Source organism: Protopterus annectens, chromosome 1.part1 (genome assembly GCF_019279795.1).
Source record: "Protopterus annectens isolate FY-2018-M chromosome 1.part1, PAN1.0, whole genome shotgun sequence".
NCBI lineage: Eukaryota > Metazoa > Chordata > Ceratodontiformes > Protopteridae > Protopterus > Protopterus annectens.
Window position 1 is genome coordinate 1,863,782,745 of NC_056726.1, and position 20,021 is coordinate 1,863,802,765.

The window sequence follows — 20,021 nt, forward strand, 5'->3', positions numbered from 1 at the left end:
AATTTCATAGTGTATAGTAACAGACACTTTTTCTTGTACCTTAAGCTGTACTGTTACACAAAAACCTTTGCAATACTAGTACAGGGTTTGTTAAATGGAGCATCTTTGAGAAAGTAAAGTCTTTGGTAATCGGCACCAGAACTGCTCTGCAGTATTCATTCTCTAAACAGACTATAAAAATATGATTTAATCCTAAACTTTGTAAGATGGTTTATTGTTCAAAGTTTGTTCATTAAATATACACACTTTGTCATTTTATGTTTTATATCACTGATTTTATTATTTAATTTGGTTTTGCATTACAGGCCGTATCTGATGCTGCTGGCCAAGGTGTTACCATCACTGGCAACAAGACTTTTAACAACTGGAACTGGCCAAATGCTGTTATTTTTGCTGCTACCGTCATAACTACAATAGGTAAATATGCAGTATTTGAACAAGCTTAAAGCAAGTACTTTTTGATTTTGTTGATTTAATTTGTGCTCTAAAAATCTTAATGATCCCTGAAATATTTTGTTTCAAATTGCATTTACTTTTCCCCAGTCCCTTTGATGCTCAGCACAGTGCTCTCTCTTTATCATGCACATTTAAATGAGTATACTTTAGGTGCACCACTAATATACAGAATTACTGATCAACCATCAACCCCAGTCAGTTTCCTAGTGTACATTAATCCCCTGCAAGGCATTCTGCAATTTGTCAGACAGTAGTAATACAGTACTGCTGTGCACAGAGTATAGACGAGAATTTAAATTTCTGAATAAGTTTATGTAGCAACATGGAGCATTTGCAATAAACATTTAACAAGGTCTTATTTTTTTCTTACAGGCTATGGGAATATTGCTCCCAAAACTTCAGCAGGCCAAATGTTCTGTATATTTTATGGACTTTTTGGAGTGCCACTCTGTTTGACTTGGGCCAGTGCACTGGGAAAGTTCTTTGGTGGGAGAGCCAAAAGACTTGGGCAGTTTTTAACCAAAAGAGGAGTATCATTGGTATGGGCTTTCAGTTATATAATTTTACTGTGAAGCTATGACTATCTTATTAGATGTGATGTTTAAATATTAATTATGTTGTTGCATCAGTCTTCCTGGTACTGTTCTATTTGTAAGCTTCGACAACTAGTATATGGCTACTGAGTTTAGTATGCCTGCTAAAATAACATGATTAAATACCAAATGCTGGCATCATCTTTTGCTTATTGTATTATGTGAGCTGCTGTGAACTGTGGAAGTTGCCTGGGCTACATCTAGTTACCAGAACTGAAATAATACCTTCAGATGCATTCCTCATATTGTGTTCTACATCTATAAAGCTGTAACAAATGATTAATCAGCAGTATTAGTATGATTAAACTATCCCACTTCTCTATATCAGAGAAGACCTTTGTAATAGAAGTAAAAGTGAAAGTAAACCGGTCTGATAACTTACAAAGAAAGTTCAATCATCTGGCTAATATTGTGTAACATGGAAATTAGTGCCTAGGAAAGAGTTTGTGGTGTATTCTGTGTTAGTGAAATGCCTTTTACAAATATCTCAGGTTGTTGGTACAGCAAACACATTAGGTGCTAGGTTTGCAGAGTGACCAGCAGATAGACTTAAGTATTAAAAATGAGTTAAGGAGCACAAACTAGTAGGGTTAGATGGATGAATGCATTCTTCTGTGTGTTTGCTTGTTTGTTCATTCTACAGTTACCCTCATTGAGCGTCATGTGGGTTTGTGTAACATGAAGGAATACCAGTTCACCTATGGCACATCTTTGGAATGTGAGGGAAAAAAAACAGCACCTGACAAAACCCCCTGCAAACATGGAGAATGTGTACACTCCACAGGAAAGCACCACACTTTGGTTGCTTCAGTCTGCTAACAGGCAGTTCTGCCTTATCCTTCACAGAACATGATTAACATTTAGTCAGCCTTTTGGCAAGTCTGTCTTTGGCTGACAGAAATAAACTAATGCAAGCTTTGTGATACACATATCATAAAGCCTATTTATTGTGCTAGTGATTTCAGGGTTCTCATGGCCATACAGTTTGCAATAACTCTTGATACCGATTCATGTCAGCATTTATCTGGGAAGTAGTTTTGTTTTTAGACCCATTGAAGAGTTCAGAGTCTCTGTCCATAACTTAACCCCATAACTAAGTCTGAAACTGGCAGTATACAACTGCTGTATAGCAATGTCATAAAGCAGTGTTTAGTATTTTTGTGACCTGCTGATACTTGCATACTTGTATATTTTATTTAACTAGGCAGTGCATTCCCTTACATATAGATAATGTAATCCATCTGAATATTGTAGCTGACATTCGGGGGGGGGGGGTAGGTGAGTTCTGTGAATAAAACTTGCTAACAGTTGCCTTGTAGTCTAACAGGAAGGACCTCGTCTTCATGTGAAGTATCATTTCCACTCACCTCATATGTAAATATAAAATCAATGTCTTGTAAATTAAATTATTGAATGGTTATTACTTCCTGTGTTGAAATACTGATTTTTTTATCTTGTGGTTTGCATTAGCCAGTCTTATGTCTCCATGGACTAATCATGAACTGAAGAGCACCAATAAAGGTGCAGATACTTGGGTGAGACCAAATGCTGTTAATTTGTTGCCTAACATTGGGGCATGCAGATAGACATTGTTTTGTAATATAAGGCAAAGGATGGGCTGCTTTAAAAAGTACTGTACATGAGAAAGACTGCTGTCTTGTTGTTGAAAAGCTAATAGCTGATGTGATAATAGGTGGTACTGCCAGCCATACCAGGAGAAGTAGGGCAGTGGATGTGTAACATATGCTAGCACAACTAGCTGGAATTTTGTAAAGAATTTATGTATCAAATTGATTTTGTACATATGTTTGTATGTAAAAAATATTTCTAAAGTTGCTTGTGTTAAAATGTATCAACAGCATTTCATGCTGGACAGAAAAGAAATGTGCATGCAGTAGTTTAACTGTTATACATTGTAACAGCATATACTGGAAGAGAAGAGGTTAATCCATCTGACTTTGAAAAATATGCTTGAAATTAAATTACTTTATGGGTTAAGCCATAAAGATGTTGTCCCACAGTTGTGCTAGAGAATAGTAAGTAGCTCCTGTAGGAAGAGTGGAATGTTGTTGTTTTATGGCTTCCACATGCCGCAACAGATCTTGTAAAAGCAACAAATATATATGGTAGCACATAGGTGCTAAACCCTAGCAGCTTATATTGTTTGTAATAGTGTGGGAACCCGAAGTCAGATTACCAGATGTATGTGATGTCATTCTGTACAGAAATAATGTTTTAATATTAGAGGAGACTGAAATCTCAGGGGTAGTCTGCTCTTGGAAACATGACTAGAAAGACCCTCACCAGCATCTTCTTGCCTTGTGGTAGTAAGTAATTTAACTAGGGAACAGTAATTTGTTTTAGTCAATCAGGAATAGATAGTGAGATTAGCTATACAATGTTTTTCTGTATCTGTGTGAAACTTTCCATCAGTGTTTTTAATAATTCTTGTGTCTGAATCTCTGGTGTTTACTATAAGTAGATAACATGTTATTTTATTATTGAATATATTTAAACTTCTCATTGTGGCTGATCCTTTCAGAAAAATATTTCATATTTGAGAGTATTTGCAAATAACAGCTCTGGCCACTCCTGAAGCATGGCTGTTTGGTCAATATCACTATTTGTATTAACTTCACTCAGCATAATTGGCTACCCTTTGAAGAACCTTACAGTAACTGAGTGATGACAGTGAAATCTACATTATAGTCTGGGCAAAGTTAGTACAGTGGGTAATTTTGTCCTAGCCTTTCCCAGGTGTTTGTGTGTGCGTGCGCGCGTTTGTGTTTTTGTGTGTGCGTGAAAATTTAAATGAGTGTGTTGAGTCAGCTACAGGGAGCAGAGACACGAAGTACTGGTTTCACAGAGCAGATGTCGAACACAGCTATGCCAGTAGAGAGACTTACTGGGGACCTGGGGAGAGAGAGAGAGAAACCCAGACCCTGGGCTGTGTGTGTTTCTGTGTACTCTTTAAAAGAAATTGTGCTAGATGCAGAGAGGTCTGCATCTGGAAATATTGAGGGTATCCATTGTATTCGAAGTTGAACGTCCTTCTCCAGTGTCCGTGGTGAGAATTGAGGCTCCTTGATTACTGGCCCATAAAAGGGACATCACAGCTGATATGAGGAAACACACAAAAAAACACCTGTAATCCAAGTGAACTACAAACCAAATGCACACAAAACTTGGTGGAAGCTGCACTGAAAACAATAGCAAACTCCACAAGGTAAATAAGGTTAAGTGCTTTTATTCATTTTTCTTACTATATTCCTGGTTCTGAGGAAGCTATAATGTGTAAAATAAAAAGAAATGAAAGCGCTAAACCTTATTTACCATGTGGAGTTTGCTATTGTTTTCAGTTCCGTTTCCAGCAAGTTTTTTGTGTGTTTGATATTGGGGACTCTGCCATTGGATAAGGCCTACCGATCCCCTGACTTGGCTGCTAGCAGGGAGCTCTGGGATCTGCATTTAAAATATCAGCCCAGAAGGCATGTTGGTTTGTTGCTGTCCTCTATGCCTCATTTAGTAAGAGATCTGTAATGAAAAGAGTCAGAACATAGTCAACAGTGCTGAATGGATTCACACAACTATAGTCACCACCACTTAATAGATTCACAGAACATGGTCACCAGCACTGAGCTTAACCTTTAGTAGAGGATTCTGTGGACCATGTTTCTTCAGTGCTTGCTGTAAACCACCTATAAATACACCTTTGGTTTGGTAGTCACTGTCTTTCACATGAGCATTATTTGTCATTCTCTTTTTCCTACTTTTTCAGATGCTGCTTGTTGTTTACCTGTGTATATTTTCTACAGTATTATGGCTCTCTATTTTTGGTTCCACGGCTGTTGTCTGCTGAGTGCAGATATATTGACAATTGCAAATACATGTTTAATTCTAGGTGACTGTGGTTTTTTGTGATGTGATCTTGCTCCTGTTTTTTTATACGTGCAATAAATTTCACACTGCCCTGGGTAAGAGATGTGTGCTGCCACAAAAATGACAGCAATACAGTTAGTTTTCTGCTTCTGGATGCCAGCAACTTTCAGTAAATAATAAATACTGGCAATCCTTTGTTTTTATGTACTGTGAAAGCTTGCACATATTGCTGCAAAGTAATTTATTTATTTTTTTTTCAGAGAAAAGCACAAATAACCTGTACAGCAATCTTCCTCATCTGGGGTGTAGTCGTGCATTTGGTTGTGCCTCCCTGTGTTTTCATGGTGACGGAAGGCTGGTCCTACATTGAGGGGCTTTATTTTTCCTTTATTACAATCACCACCATTGGATTTGGAGATTTTGTAGCAGGTAAGTACCATTTTTTTCTAACTATTGTGTTCTATCTGTACTGAATGGAAAATGGTAATTTTCTCCACCACACCTCCTCTTTTAAAAGTGGCCCTGTATAGAAATGGGTAAGACATGAACCATACACTTTGATAGCAAAAACAGACAACTTGGTCTACTAGTTGTACCCATTTGTTTAATGACCCTGCAGATCCCTTTTACACAGTGGGTTGTTGCTCCACCCCTTAAAATAACTTCTTTATATCTGTATCCCTCTCCATCATGTCTAAGATATGAAATTGCAGGTCCAGATTGTTAAACTAACATTTAAAGAAAAAAAATTTAAAACTCACTGTTATACTATTAATGTGGCCCTCTACATTCCTGGATGTGAGGGGCCATTGCCTCCTACCTCATTACTGGTGATGATGTGTGTATATTAGGAAGATGACTTCATGTTTTCACTCCTGTCTGTATGAACATAAATAGTACTGCCTTACATATCAGTAAACTGTATGTGCCTATCATCCAATACTTTGGGTAAGCTTCAGTCTTACATGCTTTGAAGAGCCTCTGCATATGAAGTTCTAGGTGTTTGGCCTTTGCTGTGTGTGATTTTAGTGTACTATTGTGTGGTACTGTCAGCTTACTTATTTGTCTTCATTTTTTGCGAGAGCTTTGTCTCCTCTCCAATAACATTGAGTAATAACATCTGTCACAAACTCAACTTATTTAAGTAGTAGGTGGCATAGCTCTCAACTTTCCATCTCCAAAATGAGGAACACTGCCTCTCATAATGTTGAGCAAATGGGCAAAATGTGGAGCAACTAGGAAGCTCATAGAATGGTTAAGATATTATATTTTTGCTTACAGAATAGTTCTTTTAATGAATTAATACGAGTCGGTTCTATTTACCATGGATATCAGTTAAAAATTGCTAGCACTGAATGTGTGACAGATCCTTTCAATGTGGAACTTTGAGGAACATGAACTTTTTAAGACCCCAAATGAAGAACATTCCTCTGAAGGTAGACTTGAGAGGTATGGTAGGTGGTTATTAGTAAAGATGAAACAATTGCTGCATTGTCATGGTAGGTGGTTAATTAGTAACATGAGACAATTGCTGCATTGTCTCAGGATGCCCATTTCAACCATACTGGCTGCAGTGATAGTTGAGAAGTGCAAATCCATGGTTTGAGGTGTTTATTAATGTGGGCTGTGGGTGGAGTTGTGCCTGAGTTTTTGGAGTGACTTACTGGCAGTGCTCTGTGTAAAACAGTTTTACTCTACACATGAAGAGTAATGTAACAACTAGCACAACCTCTCCACAGTTAAGTACAGTAGGAACTGTGAGACCAGTTTGTAAATGTATTCATTTATTTAGTTATTTATATGTATTCATTTATTTAGTTATTTATATGTATTCGTTTATCAGGGTTGTGCGCTGATGAGTATATATCTATTTGTCTCAGCCCAAGGGAAATACAGAACATTTCACAATTAAAAAATATAGAAATGTAAGCAATAAGCAAAGTAGTTCAGATTAATTACATAGAAAAAATATATATACATTCTACTGAACAAATGCAATGTCCAATCAAACAGAGCATAACATATACATTCGTTTCTAAAGTGGGTCAGTCTTTAGTGAATCTTGAGAGGAGTAGGGAGAGAAGGGAATCTCAAAAGTGACAGGTTAGGTGATATGTTCTGTGTTTGAAGCAGGAGCATTTGGTTTGGATGAAGTGCTTTTTAAGTTGCATTCTGAATTTGGAATCAAGTGTTGGAGAGTTTTCTAAAGATTAGGTGGCTGAGAGGAGAAAGCAAGTGCATTACTATGGAGTTTGCTTCTAGGGGTAAGTGAGTGTTGGTGTGGCTTGTCTGGCTGGAAAGGAGGTAAATATATGAGGCTGGAGTAGCTTGAAGGAAATTGGGATCCTAAAAGTAAGTTAGTTTTATGGGTAACCATTTGATTTTTCTAGTGACAGTAATGCTCACAGAGAGGTGAGTTTGTAATCGGCAGATGATACAAGTAGGCTGGAGTAATGGCATTGATATTCTTCGTGTTTCACTGTTGCAGTCATCACATTTGGGTTATCTGCCTGCAGGGAGCCCTCAGCCGGCCTGAATACAAGAGTCTTGGATTCCTGCGTTGGATGCTGTCTCTTCTTCCATGACGTCAGTTCATCAGGGGTATAAAACATGCAGCTGACGCCATTGTATCAGTCTTTCTTCCTGCCACGCGGTGCCCGAAGCAGAAGCAGTTCACAAGTGCCAGTCAGCCGAGACTGAAGTTTTCATTTTAGAGTTTCAGAAAGTCTTCAGAAAAGCTAAGTACCCCATTGGGGATCCTTTTTCTTGCTCTTAACCAATGTCCGTAAAAGTTAACAATTGTCTTACCTGTGGAAAGCAAATACCGCAAAGATTTTCATTTGTACTGCATTCCTTGCTTAGGCCCAGACTACGACGTCCATCGCTGTCATTTTTGTGCCTTGTTCAACTCCCGAACTATTCATCGTCGGGCTATATTTGCAGCAAATTATTTTGGTATTCTGTGTAACTAGCCAGAAATGGCTTCGGTAAGCCATCTGACTACCGATATTCTGAAAAAAGTAAGGATAAAGACAGAGATGGACCGTATAAGTCCAAAACTGCCGACAACGCTTCCGTTAAGCTAGTCACCAGTCCACCTATACTCAGTGAGGTGCTTTCGCAGCCCCTGATACCTGCTACCTCAGATTCGCAGGCCTCTACTGAGACCCATGAGATGCTTCTTCGACTATGGAACCTGCAGATGTGTCTACCTTGGATGGGTCCAGAGCCACTGTGCAGGCACCGGCTTCTGAGGGTGTATTCAGGCCTACCGAATTGCATTTTAAACTGACGCCATCTTCTTCATCCAGGCTTAAAACTCAACCCACGCTTAGAAAACCGACGTCCAAACTGCATGCTCAGGCCCATATTCCTAAAAAACAAATGTTTAGAATGGCTAAGACCTTATTACCTTAATTAGGGGAAGCCAGCCTTCCCCCAAACTGATTTTTCTTCTGATTCTGCTGATCAGGAATCTGATATTTCTGTTTCTTCTGATTACCAGGATTTGCCCTTATCTACCTATGAGGCTTCTGATGCAGAGGATTCCATTCCCTCTGCTTCTCCTCCAAAAGTTTTTTTCTTTTGGTAAAACCTTGCACACTCTTAGGGATCATTTCCACTGGGAAAGCCAGGATTACTCTGACTCCAAAAAGAGGCTTAGGGAATTCTTACTCCTCCTTCAACATAGGCCTTTAGCTATCCCTCCTGTTCTGGACATTGTAGATGATGCTTTCCCCAGACACTTTACCTCCAGCTCCCAGAAAAACTGACCGGTAGTACAGAGTACCTGACTCTCACAAGTTACTCTTCAAGAATCCTACTGCGGGTCCAGAGACCATTTCCCAAGGACCTAAGGGCATTAAGGCTACTGCTGCCAAAAACCCTATCCCTTCTAATAGAGATTCTAGAGCCTTGTACAGATTGGGTAAGAAGGTATATACTTCGGCAACTTTGCCCATTAGGGCTTTAAATTGCCAGTTTCATATGTTAAAGTACCAGCAGCATATTATGGTTCTACTTAAACAGAAAATTATGATTCCTGACTGCACTGAACACAAAGAATTACAGGATTTAATGCATTCTGCAGAACAATTTGGTAAACATAATTTGCAATGTGGTTTTGATTTGGAAGCATCTTGCAGGGCTGCTGTCACTGCGTCTGTACTTTGAAGGCATGTTTGGCTTAAGGAGCAAAGCTTGCCAGATCATGTTAAAGCTAAATTACTGGATGCTCCCTTAAACCAAGACTGCCTGTTTGGCAACAAAGCAGAAGTCCTCAAAAAGACGGAGGAAAAAGCTAAATCTATGCAAACTGTTAAAGATTTCCTGCAAGCACAGCCTCCCAGATTTAGTAGGCATTGGCCTTCAAAGAATTGGTCCTTTCCAGCCTCCTCAGTCCAGTCCCAGGAACAGCAGACCACGTAGGGTACAGTCTCAGGCTACATACAGGCCTAAGCAGTGGGGGACTCCCACTTCCAAAGCAGGGAGTAGTAAGACACCCCCCTATAGAAAAATGGCACAATGACTTATCCTTAACCCTTCCAAGCCCTGCTCAACTTCCTGCTCCCTTAGGAGGAAAGCTCATCCTGCATGCAAAAAACTGGGAACTCATTACCCAGGACAGATGGGTTTTGAATAGTTTCCCCAAGGATAAAGATTAAACTTCTACACCCTACCAACCCTAAACGGTTGGCCAGACCTACTCTCAAATCAGTGGGCAGAGGCTCTACAGCAGGTTCTCTCTCTTCTAAGTATCAGGGCTATTCATCCTGTCCCAGCAGAAGAAAGGGGACAAGTTTTTTATTCAAGACTTTTCCAGGTACCCAGAGAAGACAGCTCCTGGCATCCTATCCTGGACATCTCTACTCTAAACTCCTTTTTGGTAATCCCAAAATTCAAAATGCTAACACTTACTGCTGCTTCCTATGCTAGGCAAAGATGCCTGGTTGGCAACCTTAGACTTAAAGGAAGCTTACCTGCACATTCCAATAAGGGAATCCTACAGGAAATACCTACGCTTCAGGGCAGGCACCATGCACTATTACTTCTCTGCACTTCCCTTTGGCTTATCTACTGCACCCAGGGTATTCACAAAGTTCTAGCTCCAGCCATTGCATTTTGCAGGCAGAGAAATATTCAGATATACCCATACTTGGATGATTGTCTGATTTGGGCAGAAAGCCAGGATTTGCTATTAAAACATCTGGAATTCATAAAGAAAGTTCTAACCTCACTGGGGTACACCATAAACAAAACAAAATCTCATCTAGTACCTTGCCAACAGATTGTATTCCTGGGAGCAAGCTTGAACACAACTTCCCAGATGGCTTTCTTCACTTCAGAGAAACAAGTTTATTTGACAACCTACTTCAAACTACTGGCCGCAAAGACCCTGCTATCTGCAAGGAAAATTCTGCAAGCCCTGGGGTTCATGGCCTCTTGCATTCTACTAATTCCATATGCAAGACTGCATATGAGGAAACTACAATGGTGTCTAAAAAGCCTATGGTGTCAACATTCTCAGGACCTGGAATCAATGATTCCTATCATTCTTTGTATAATGACAGAGATCCTTTGGTGGGCAGAGGCCTGCTACACCAACAAGGGGGCTCCCTTTCACTCTACCCCCTGCCACCCAAACCCTAACAACAGATGCATCAGACTATGCATGGGGGGGCTCACTTGGCAGGGCAGTGCATTCAGGGCGAATGGAGCCTGAGACAGATGCACCTGCATGTCAGACAAAAAGAAATGTTAACTGAACAGAATTCATAGGTTCATAGGTTCATAGGTTTATACTAGGCTATCTGCCCTAAGGCATTTATAAGCCTAGCCCAAATTTTTGTGGCTTCAAAGACCACATTCTTCAGGAGAATTATTGGTAGACAGACAGCACCACAGTTATGTGGTACATTAACGAGCATGGGGGAACCCACTCGTCCTCTCTCTGCAGACTAGCCATTGCTCTGTGGAACACAGCCTTGAGCTACCAAGTGTACTTACAGGCTCAAATCCTGCCAGGCAAGCTAAATTCTCTGGCAGGTGACCTAAGCAGAAATCTCATGGACCCACAAGAATGAAAACTGGAACCAAAAATATTCAACCTCTTGAGGAACAAATGGGGGACTCCAGAGATGGACCTGTTTGCCTCCCCTCAGAACTACCAATTGGACAAATTCTGCACAAGGACTTCCCACAGTCAAGCGTGGAAAGTGGATGCCCTGTCCTTTACCTGGGAAATCCTCTCTGTTTATGCCTTTCCCCCCTCTGCCTCTCCTCTTGAAGGTTCTGCTAAAGATCAAACAGGGCAAGCCAAGGACAATACTGATTGCACCAAACTGGCCACACCAGCACTGGTACCCCCTCTTGTGCAGTATGACACTGCTGGAACCATGGCACCTGCCTCAGACCCCTTCTCTGCTGTCCCAGCAGGCAAGACAAATTCTGCACCCTCAGCATCAAACCCCGAACCTTGCAGACTGGCTAATTCCTTGAGCTCTCCAATAGCATACCTCAGTAAGCAGGTGCTAGATGCCATTCTGGAGGCAAGGAGGCCTAGTACTAGAAACTCCTATGCTGAAAAGTGGAAAAGATACTGTTCCTGGAGCCAGACTTGGGGGATGGGCACAACGGCGCCTTGCTTACCTCATATACTTCAGTACTTAACAGAAATGCTCCACAAGGGCCTATCCTTCTCATCAATTAAAATTCATGCCTCTGCCATTTCAGCAGATTATAATACTGAACCACCCCTCTTCTCTCACCCCATGCTAAAGCAATTCCTCAGAGGGGCCAAAATTAAGACCCCCCCAGAAGAGCCCCTACTCCAGCCTGGGACCTTAACTTTGTATTGGAAAAGCTCACTCTCCCTCCTTTTGAGCCAGCTGCAAATGCAGAGTTGAAATTCTTTTCTTGGAAAACAGCCTTCCTTCTAGCCATCACTTCTGCAAGAAGAGTGTCTGAATTACAGGCCCTCATGGCAGTGGAGCCCTTCATCTTCCATGCAGACAGGGTTACCCTCAGGACCAGTCCTTCCTTTATGCCCAAGGTGGTGTCTAGTGTGGCCCTAAATCAGTCCATTCATTTGCCTACCTTTTTTTCCGAATCCACAAAACAAATGAAAACGAATGCTGCACTCTTTGGATGTGCACAGACAACTTAGATTTTATTTGGACAGGACTAAGCCTCTCAGAAAATCTGAACAGCTGCTAGTTGGCTTTGCTGCAGGGGCAGAGGGGAAGGTCATTTCAAAGCAAACCATTTCTAAATGGATAGCCCATTGCATTCATTTCTGCTATAAGCACCATGGAAAACCTACCCCACAAGGGGATAAGATCACATTCCACCAGGGCTGCATCTACCTCTACAGCCTTTCTCAGAGGAGTCCCTACCAGGGACATCCTAGAAGCTGCTACCTGGAGCTCTGTACATACCTTCACCAAACATTACTACATGCCTATTTTTTCCAAATCCAATGCTGGTTTTGCCACTGCAGTCTTGCAGGGCTTAATAGTTGGCCCTAATGCTTTCTAACTTCCTCCTCCCTTCCTTATCTTTGGGAATCAACCCAAATGTGATGACTGCAACAGTAAAACACAAAGAATATAGTACAGTTGTGCACACTTACCATAGATGTAGATGTTCGAGTGTATTCACTGTTGCAGTCCTGGTTTACCCTCCCTCCAACCCCCTGACTTCTCTTGGCTCTACCTTTCCTTCTTGTTTAGTGTATTTAAGCTTTCGGGTGTATTTGCATTTTGATGGAGGTGTGCCATAACATTATAATTGCTTCCCATTGTGGAGGCACCTGACATCTGGGGCAGGAAAAACTGACGTAATGGTGTCGGCTGCATGTTTTATACCCCTTGACGACCTGACGTCATGGAAGAAGAGACAGCATCCGATGCAGGAATCCAAGACTGTTATTCAGGCTGGCTGAGGGCTACCTGCAGGCAGATAACCCAAATGTGCTGACATCAACAGTGAATACACTCAAACATCTACATTTACGGTACGTGTACACAACTGTACTTTTTTCTTGGAGGCAGAAACAAACATTGGGATAGAAAAGTAAAGATCTTTTTAGCCCAAAAAAGGAGGGAGTTTATTTTGGCACTGTCTTTGTCATTGAGGAAATGGAAGTTCAGTGACTGATAAACCATAGTCCTAGGTATTTGAAGGTGGGGGTTATATCTATGGAATGGTTGTGAATGTTAGACAGTTAGGGATAGTAGATGTTTTGTGAATTTTCTGTGGAGTTCCAAAATGTGTAGTTTTGGTCTTGGTCTGGTTGAGTAGTTTGTGGTTTATGAAGCATCGACAGAGCTCATGAAATTCTGATTGGAGTTGGCAGTGAATGTTAATGAGTGACCTGATCAGTAAATGGCCATGTCATCAACTTAGTATGTGGACGATGGGGAAGGTCCCAAGAAAGTTGGAGTGAAGAATGGATCCTTGTGGTACACTTTTGGTAATAGGTGCAGATTCTGTTTGGGAGATCCTGTTTTAATTTTGAGGTGTCTGTCACTGATGAAGTTTTTAAACCAAGAAGTGGCATTGTGACTGATAGCAATTTCATTTAGTTTGTTTTGCAGAAGATAGTAGTCTATGAGGTCAAATGCCATTGTCAGGTCTATAAAAAAGGGCACCTGTAAGGAGGCCACTATCGGAGCTTAGCAAGATGTTATCAGTTAGGGACCACAGTGCTATCATAGTACTTTGTCCAGGCCAGAATCCATATTTTGTGGAGGAAGTCCGGTGTTAATGCTGGAGATATGTGTGTGTGTGTGTGTGTGTTGTATGTATGTGTGTATATATATATATATATATATATATATCTATATATCTATATATCTATCTATATATATATATATATATATATATATATATATATATATATATATATATATATATGTGTGTGTCTGTTGTATGTTTATAATATATATATATATATATTTATATATATATATATATATGTATATATATATATATATATATGTATATATATATATATATATATATATATATATATATATATACACACACACACACACACACACACACACACAGTTGGCTGTAGACTATCTTTTCAAGTAATTTGCCCAGAATTTGGAGTATGAATATTGGACCGAAGTAAGAGGTATCTATTTGGGTTGGTTTGCTTTGGGAGGGGTTTTATTAGAGCAGTTTTCCAAATCTGTGCATGATTTATGAGAGGCATGGCTTATATATGTGGGTGAGAGAAAGATGTGGATTCTTTCTGCAGTGATGTATAAACCAGAGCTTTGCTGTCAGATCCAGAGGGGTGTCAGTGGAAGTATTTTCAAATAGAATAGTATCAACTTTGGGATGTATGCATTTAATGTGAAAGGGGGGGTGAATTGTGGTTGGGTGGGCAATGTATGATCTATGAGAGGTATGGACTTTATTTATGGGAGAAGGCTAAATTCTTTAAGGAAATCATCTGGAGAAAGTTTTGCTGTACCACATTAAATGGTGTTTGTAGACAGGGTTATTCTGTAAGTAGGTTAACCTCTTTCCAAAAGTGATTGGGGAATGTTAGGGTAATTTTGTTTCTTTGTTTGGAGATTTCTTTTGTGCCTTCTGATGGACGTCTTGGCTACGTTAAAAAAAAAAAAAAAAGACTATATAAAAAAATGTGTAGGTATGAGTTGTGGGGGTCAGTTTTTGCCACCCTTCATCCCTTACAGTTAAAAGATGTTTGAGTTCAGTGGATAGCCACTCAGTTTTGGTCAGTATACCTGCAGATAAGTGGGAAGAATTTATCTTGCAGTTGGAGTAAAAAAGTGTTAGGCTTGCAGCTTTGTGTTTAGGGTCATGTAAAGAAGAATATATTATGATTTCACTTGTGAGCTGTGAGAAAGGTTGAGTTTGTATTTGTGCTGCTCTTGTTTCTGAAGGCTGTTAATATTTCTGGTAGTTTTATAGGATGGTTGACAGCTATGAAGGTGACTGGGCAGTGGTGGCTTGGTGATGGTGGCAATAAGTTTATTTTGGAGATGGAGTTTGGTACGTTTGTAATAGAGTGTGGAGTGTTTGTAGGACCTGAGATTAGGTTTTGTTGGTCCTTTTTATGAGTTGAAGGAGACCTAAGGACTGCTAGGAAAGCACCCATGTCAGATAAGTGAGCCAGCATAAGTGAGATTCAAGTCACTTGGCATGATTGTTACTTTTTGGAAGCATTAAGGATGTTAGTGGTAAGTGATTGTAATTTATTTTGGGAAGGAGGGGGTGATATATCAGTAGTTTACCTTTGTGAGTCGTAAACTTTAGTTGAATCCATTTAGGACCGGAGTCTGAGAAGAAGTTTCCCTGGGCAATGATTTTTGGTTTTATTATTTCTGTACAAAATTAGAGGGTCTCCACCTGATCGTCTTACAGTTCTGGCACTGCTGACACACTTTAGGAGGTAAGGAAGTGTTGAAAGTTGAGGGAGCCTTTTTTGACCTAGGATTCTGTGACTGCTGGAATGTCTGGGGTGCATTGGGTAATAAAAGCACTGACTTTGGTCTAGCTTGCTTCTGATGCTATATGCATTGAGGAGTGCATAGCTCAGTGTAGGGAGCAATGAGTTCTGATGTTGAGTAAAAGGAGCCTGGATTGAGTTCAGTGTTACTCTTAAGGAGAATAGACATTTTGGAAGATTGTCTGAATGAGTAATAGAAAAAGTTAAGGCTCTAAATGCCTGTATGTATGTTATGAAGTGCACATGTGCTGTGTAATGGGCAACATTGAGCTAAATGTTCTTACCTGTAACAGAAAATAAGCCACAAAAATTGTTCAAGAAAGCCACTTGACAGAGCCAATGAATTAGAACCAATGAATTATTTTATTTATTTAACATTTGTTTGCCAGGAAAATCCAACTTGGAACAAGCCAATTTCCAGTGGATACCTAGGGAGAAACGCTCCAGAATCATGTCTTTGTAATGTGGGAGGAAACTGGAGCACCCAGAGGAAACCCACATGGATGCAGGGAGGGCATGCAGACTCCACACAAAAGGCACCCCAGCTGAGAATTAAACCAGAGAACCTCTTGCTATGAGGCGACAATGCTACTGCTGCACCACTGCACTGTCCATTAATTAATTCCACAAAAGCTTGCTAACCTAGCCACTGGCTAGGTTGTCCTAGAATAAATAGTGATTCAGTTATGGACTACTACTTGGCTACTACTAGTGCTGGTCTCATAAATACTGCACTCTACTAGAAATCAATGTCCCTTTGTATCTTCTGTCACCAGAAGCTAAAGGGAATCGCTAATCTCAACCTGTTTAAGAAGCATGTGACAGGATCTATAGTGGCTAGCAGTCTCATCCCAAATGTTGAATGAGTCTGTATGCTTGTTGCAGTTTTCTTACCTCTGTGCAAGAGAGCTAAGCTGCACAATGGTCCAAAAATGACCAGTCAGAGAAGGGCATTTCATACATGCTGCCCAATCAGAGATGGTCAGGAACCAGTGTCTCCATGCTTCTTCATTCAACAGGAGCAAAACAGTAGAAATAATCCCAATCTGGATTCTAAGAAGCAGATGTTGGTCTTTCTACTGATTTGGTAGCTTCTAAGATGGTTAGAAAATAATGACCCTTTGCTTTATCTCTCATCAGGAGCAAAACAGAAGTACTAATCCCAAGCCGTTTCCTGAGATATAGTTTGTACCAGTTACTGGTACGCTTCCCCAGATGTGTGCTATTTCAGTAGCAGGATGGAACTAAATGGATTCATGCTCTCTTTTTTTTTTTTGTATTGCAGTATGCACTAAACAGTAGAAAGATATGAAAGAGAAGAGAGTAACTGATCAAGTTCAAAGGGGTGAAATATAACTTTTTCCTCAAATTTCCCTTTTCACCCCTCCGAAAAGGACTCTACAAAAGAAAGATGCAATGGATGCCCTGAATGGAAAGTGTTTTATTGACACTAAAATTCTCCTTCCATTGCCTGCAATATTCCTGCTCTAAGTTGTGCCTGTGTTTAGTAAGGGACGTCCACAGGCAATATACAGATATCATCTTGAGTGATGTGGCTTTGTGCTGAACAAGAAAACTTGCTAAGGAGTACAGTCCGCTTTGAAGGGGAATTTAATATAAAACATAAAACATATGCCATCATTACTACAGTCACTTGTCTATTTGTCCAGCCTATTAGCTTCCAGATGGCAAAGTGTTTGTGTGGCGCCAATATGGAATGGGTGAGCATGTGTGCTATGGAAAGGAGTAATGCAGCCTGAATATTCATTGTAATCTACTGGCTGGAAAATTTAAACTTTAGCATTGTTACTTTCAGTAAGTGGCCTCTAGTATATTGTTTTAGTAAAATGTTGCTTACCCTTTGCATCTGGTTTCTCCTGGTGGCACAGGGTGACTGTATAAGTCAGCTCTACCACACTGTTGAATAGTCATACACCCCAATAATCTTCGTAATGCACTAGATTAGAGAGTTAACACAGGCAGCAGATGAAGGTGCATGCCTCATGCTGAGGTACAAACATTTTTTTTTGTTTGTTTCAAAATAGGGGGAAAATATAAAACCCTTGTAAACATAAACTAAAAAGCTTCTGAACATGGATACAACTTCATGTGAACCAAGCACGGGTACAGCGATTGGTTGTACTTTATCTTTAACAGTCTAAGGAGAGAGCCTTCCTAGTTGGAATTTTTAGTGCAAAGGTCCCAAAACACGGCAGATGTTAAATATTCCTCTTATAGAATTAGAAAGTTGCTAGAATTGGGCCATGATGCTTATGTTAACTGAGTACATCCGAGTGACGCCTCCAGGTGCATCTGCAGTTGACTCCTACCAGCGTGTCTAGGCGTGAAATATTGCTTCATATTTGCATCAATAAATCCAAAACCATGCTATGTACAAGGTTTTAAAATATTTCATCTTAAAGCTTACACAATAGCAAATTCAACTCCATTAATATCTGACCTCTGTCTAGTGCAGGTAAATAAGTTATTAACTGTTTTTAATGATTTATATAGATATAATTTTCACATTTTTCTATCTCAACAACCAGGTAACATAGGCAGCACTCCTTAGCCTCATATGAAAGCTCTCAGATGAATAAAATGCTGCTGACAGTATGTGTGTAACTTGAGAGGTTGCAGAGATGGTCAGTTTACAAAATATTACAAATGTAATAGTTATTGTGCTTACTGCGGCTTATTGCTTACTGCGGCTTATAAAATTCGGTTTAAGGCCTCTGATCTAAAGAATGTTACACTATAAAAATTGTTTGCGCTGAAGTGCCATTTATACTTTCATAATCCATATGGTTCCAGAGATATGAACATAATTTGATTCTGTCAAAAGGTTTTGGCTCCTCCCATTGGAAGTTAGTGCAAACATCCTGAGCACAATTGGACTGAATGAGTTAAGTACTGACTTTTCTAGCTTGTGTAACTAGTTAGGTAGGGGCTCTAATCTGATTGCAGTCAGTGTGTGTGTGTGAGAGTGTGTGTGTGAGAGAGTGTGTGTGAGAGAGTGTGTGTGTGAGAGAGTGTGTGTGTGAGAGAGTGTGTGTGTGAGAGAGAGTGTGTGTGTGAGAGAGTGTGTGTGTGAGAGAGTGTGTGTGTGAGAGAGTGTGTGTGTGAGAGAGTGTGTGTGTGAGAGAGTGTGTGTGTGAGAGAGAGTGTGTGTGTGAGAGAGAGTGTGTGTGAGAGAGTGTGTGTGTGTGAGAGAGTGTGTGTGTGAGAGAGTGTGTGTGTGAGAGAGTGTGTGTGTGTGAGAGAGTGTGTGTGTGTGAGAGAGTGTGTGTGTGAGAGAGTGTGTGTGTGAGAGTGTGTGTGTGTGAGAGAGTGTGTGTGTGTGAGAGAGTGTGTGTGTGTGAGAGAGTGTGTGTGTGAGAGTGTGTGTGAGAGTGTGTGTGTGTGTGAGTGTGTGTGTGTGAGAGTGTGTGTGTGTGAGAGTGTGTGTGTGTGAGTGTGTGTGTGTGAGAGTGTGTGTGTGTGAGAGTGTGTGTGTGAGAGTGTGTGTGTGTGAGTGTGTGAGTGAGTGAGTGTGTGAGTGTGTGTGTGTGTGAGTGTGTGTGAGAGTGTGTGTGTGTGAGAGTGTGTGTGTGTGAGAGTGTGTGTGTGTGAGAGTGTGTGTGTGTGAGTGTGTGTGTGTGTGAGTGTGTGTGTGTGTGAGAGTGTGTGTGTGTGAGTGTGTGTGTGTGAGAGTGTGTGAGTGTGTGTGAGGTCAGGAGAGCATGAGTATGTGTCCTACTGTCAGCAAACCAGTCCCATGCAGGACAAATTTTAGACTTGTCCTGAGGTGCTTGCATTAAATGCTGTGTCCTGTCAATAGGTAGTTAGGGGTTTTAGTCTCACTGCAGTCACCTGGGGTGTGTGTGTGTACATTTGTGTTCAGTTAGTTCACATTCTAGACACCATTTTGGGAGTCATATATTACGCCAAACATACAGGCCAAGAGATTCCTGGATTTTGTAAAAACAAACTCCTTGGCCATATTGTCAGTGCACCAACAAGGGCTGTAACCATACTGGTTCTGGTCCTCACTAATATGGGAGGGTGCTGCACACCCCTTGGTGTAATGTCTTCTCTGGTAAGGTCAGACCGCAAAAATGGTCTAATTTGAAGTAAAAATAAAACCCTGAACCTCAGCTGACCCTGGAATATTTGGGAACTATTCAAAGGCTAACTTCCTACTATTAAGTGATAACTTAGCAAAATTTCAAACACCCATAAACCCTGAGAATACTGCTGCCTATGCAGACATGTTCACAGAAACCCTATACAAGCATGTTAATAGCTGCACAGAGGCGGATGTACCTACCAGGAAAAGTACAGAACTAACTCAAAAAAACAAGCCATCCTGGTGGGATCACAAATATCAACAGGCTGTATAACAGAAGGAAGAAAATCATGGCAAAAATTGAGTTGCAGCACCCATCAGGATAAAACACACTCATCAAATCAAACAAACAACTTTGAACACAGTATAGCCAGATTTGAAATAAATTTGGCCTATTAGGCCAAGAACAACTATTGGGTATTCTTTAGCTATGTCCACAACCTCAAAGGGAATACACAATTGTGTGCAGAGCTCATTGTAAATTGAGCCACCTATA

General features: G+C 40.5%; 1 protein-coding gene across 1 annotated transcript in view; it reads left to right on the forward strand.

Moving 5' to 3' along the window:
- KCNK5 (potassium two pore domain channel subfamily K member 5) overlaps window positions 1–20,021 on the forward strand; it is a 191,142-nt gene that overhangs the window by 157,112 nt on the left and 14,009 nt on the right. The window contains exons 2-4 of the mRNA XM_044084879.1: window positions 306–417; window positions 829–995; window positions 5,189–5,357. Of these exons, the coding sequence (XP_043940814.1) occupies window positions 306–417; window positions 829–995; window positions 5,189–5,357 (448 nt within the window). The remainder of the gene's footprint in view (window positions 1–305; window positions 418–828; window positions 996–5,188; window positions 5,358–20,021) is intronic.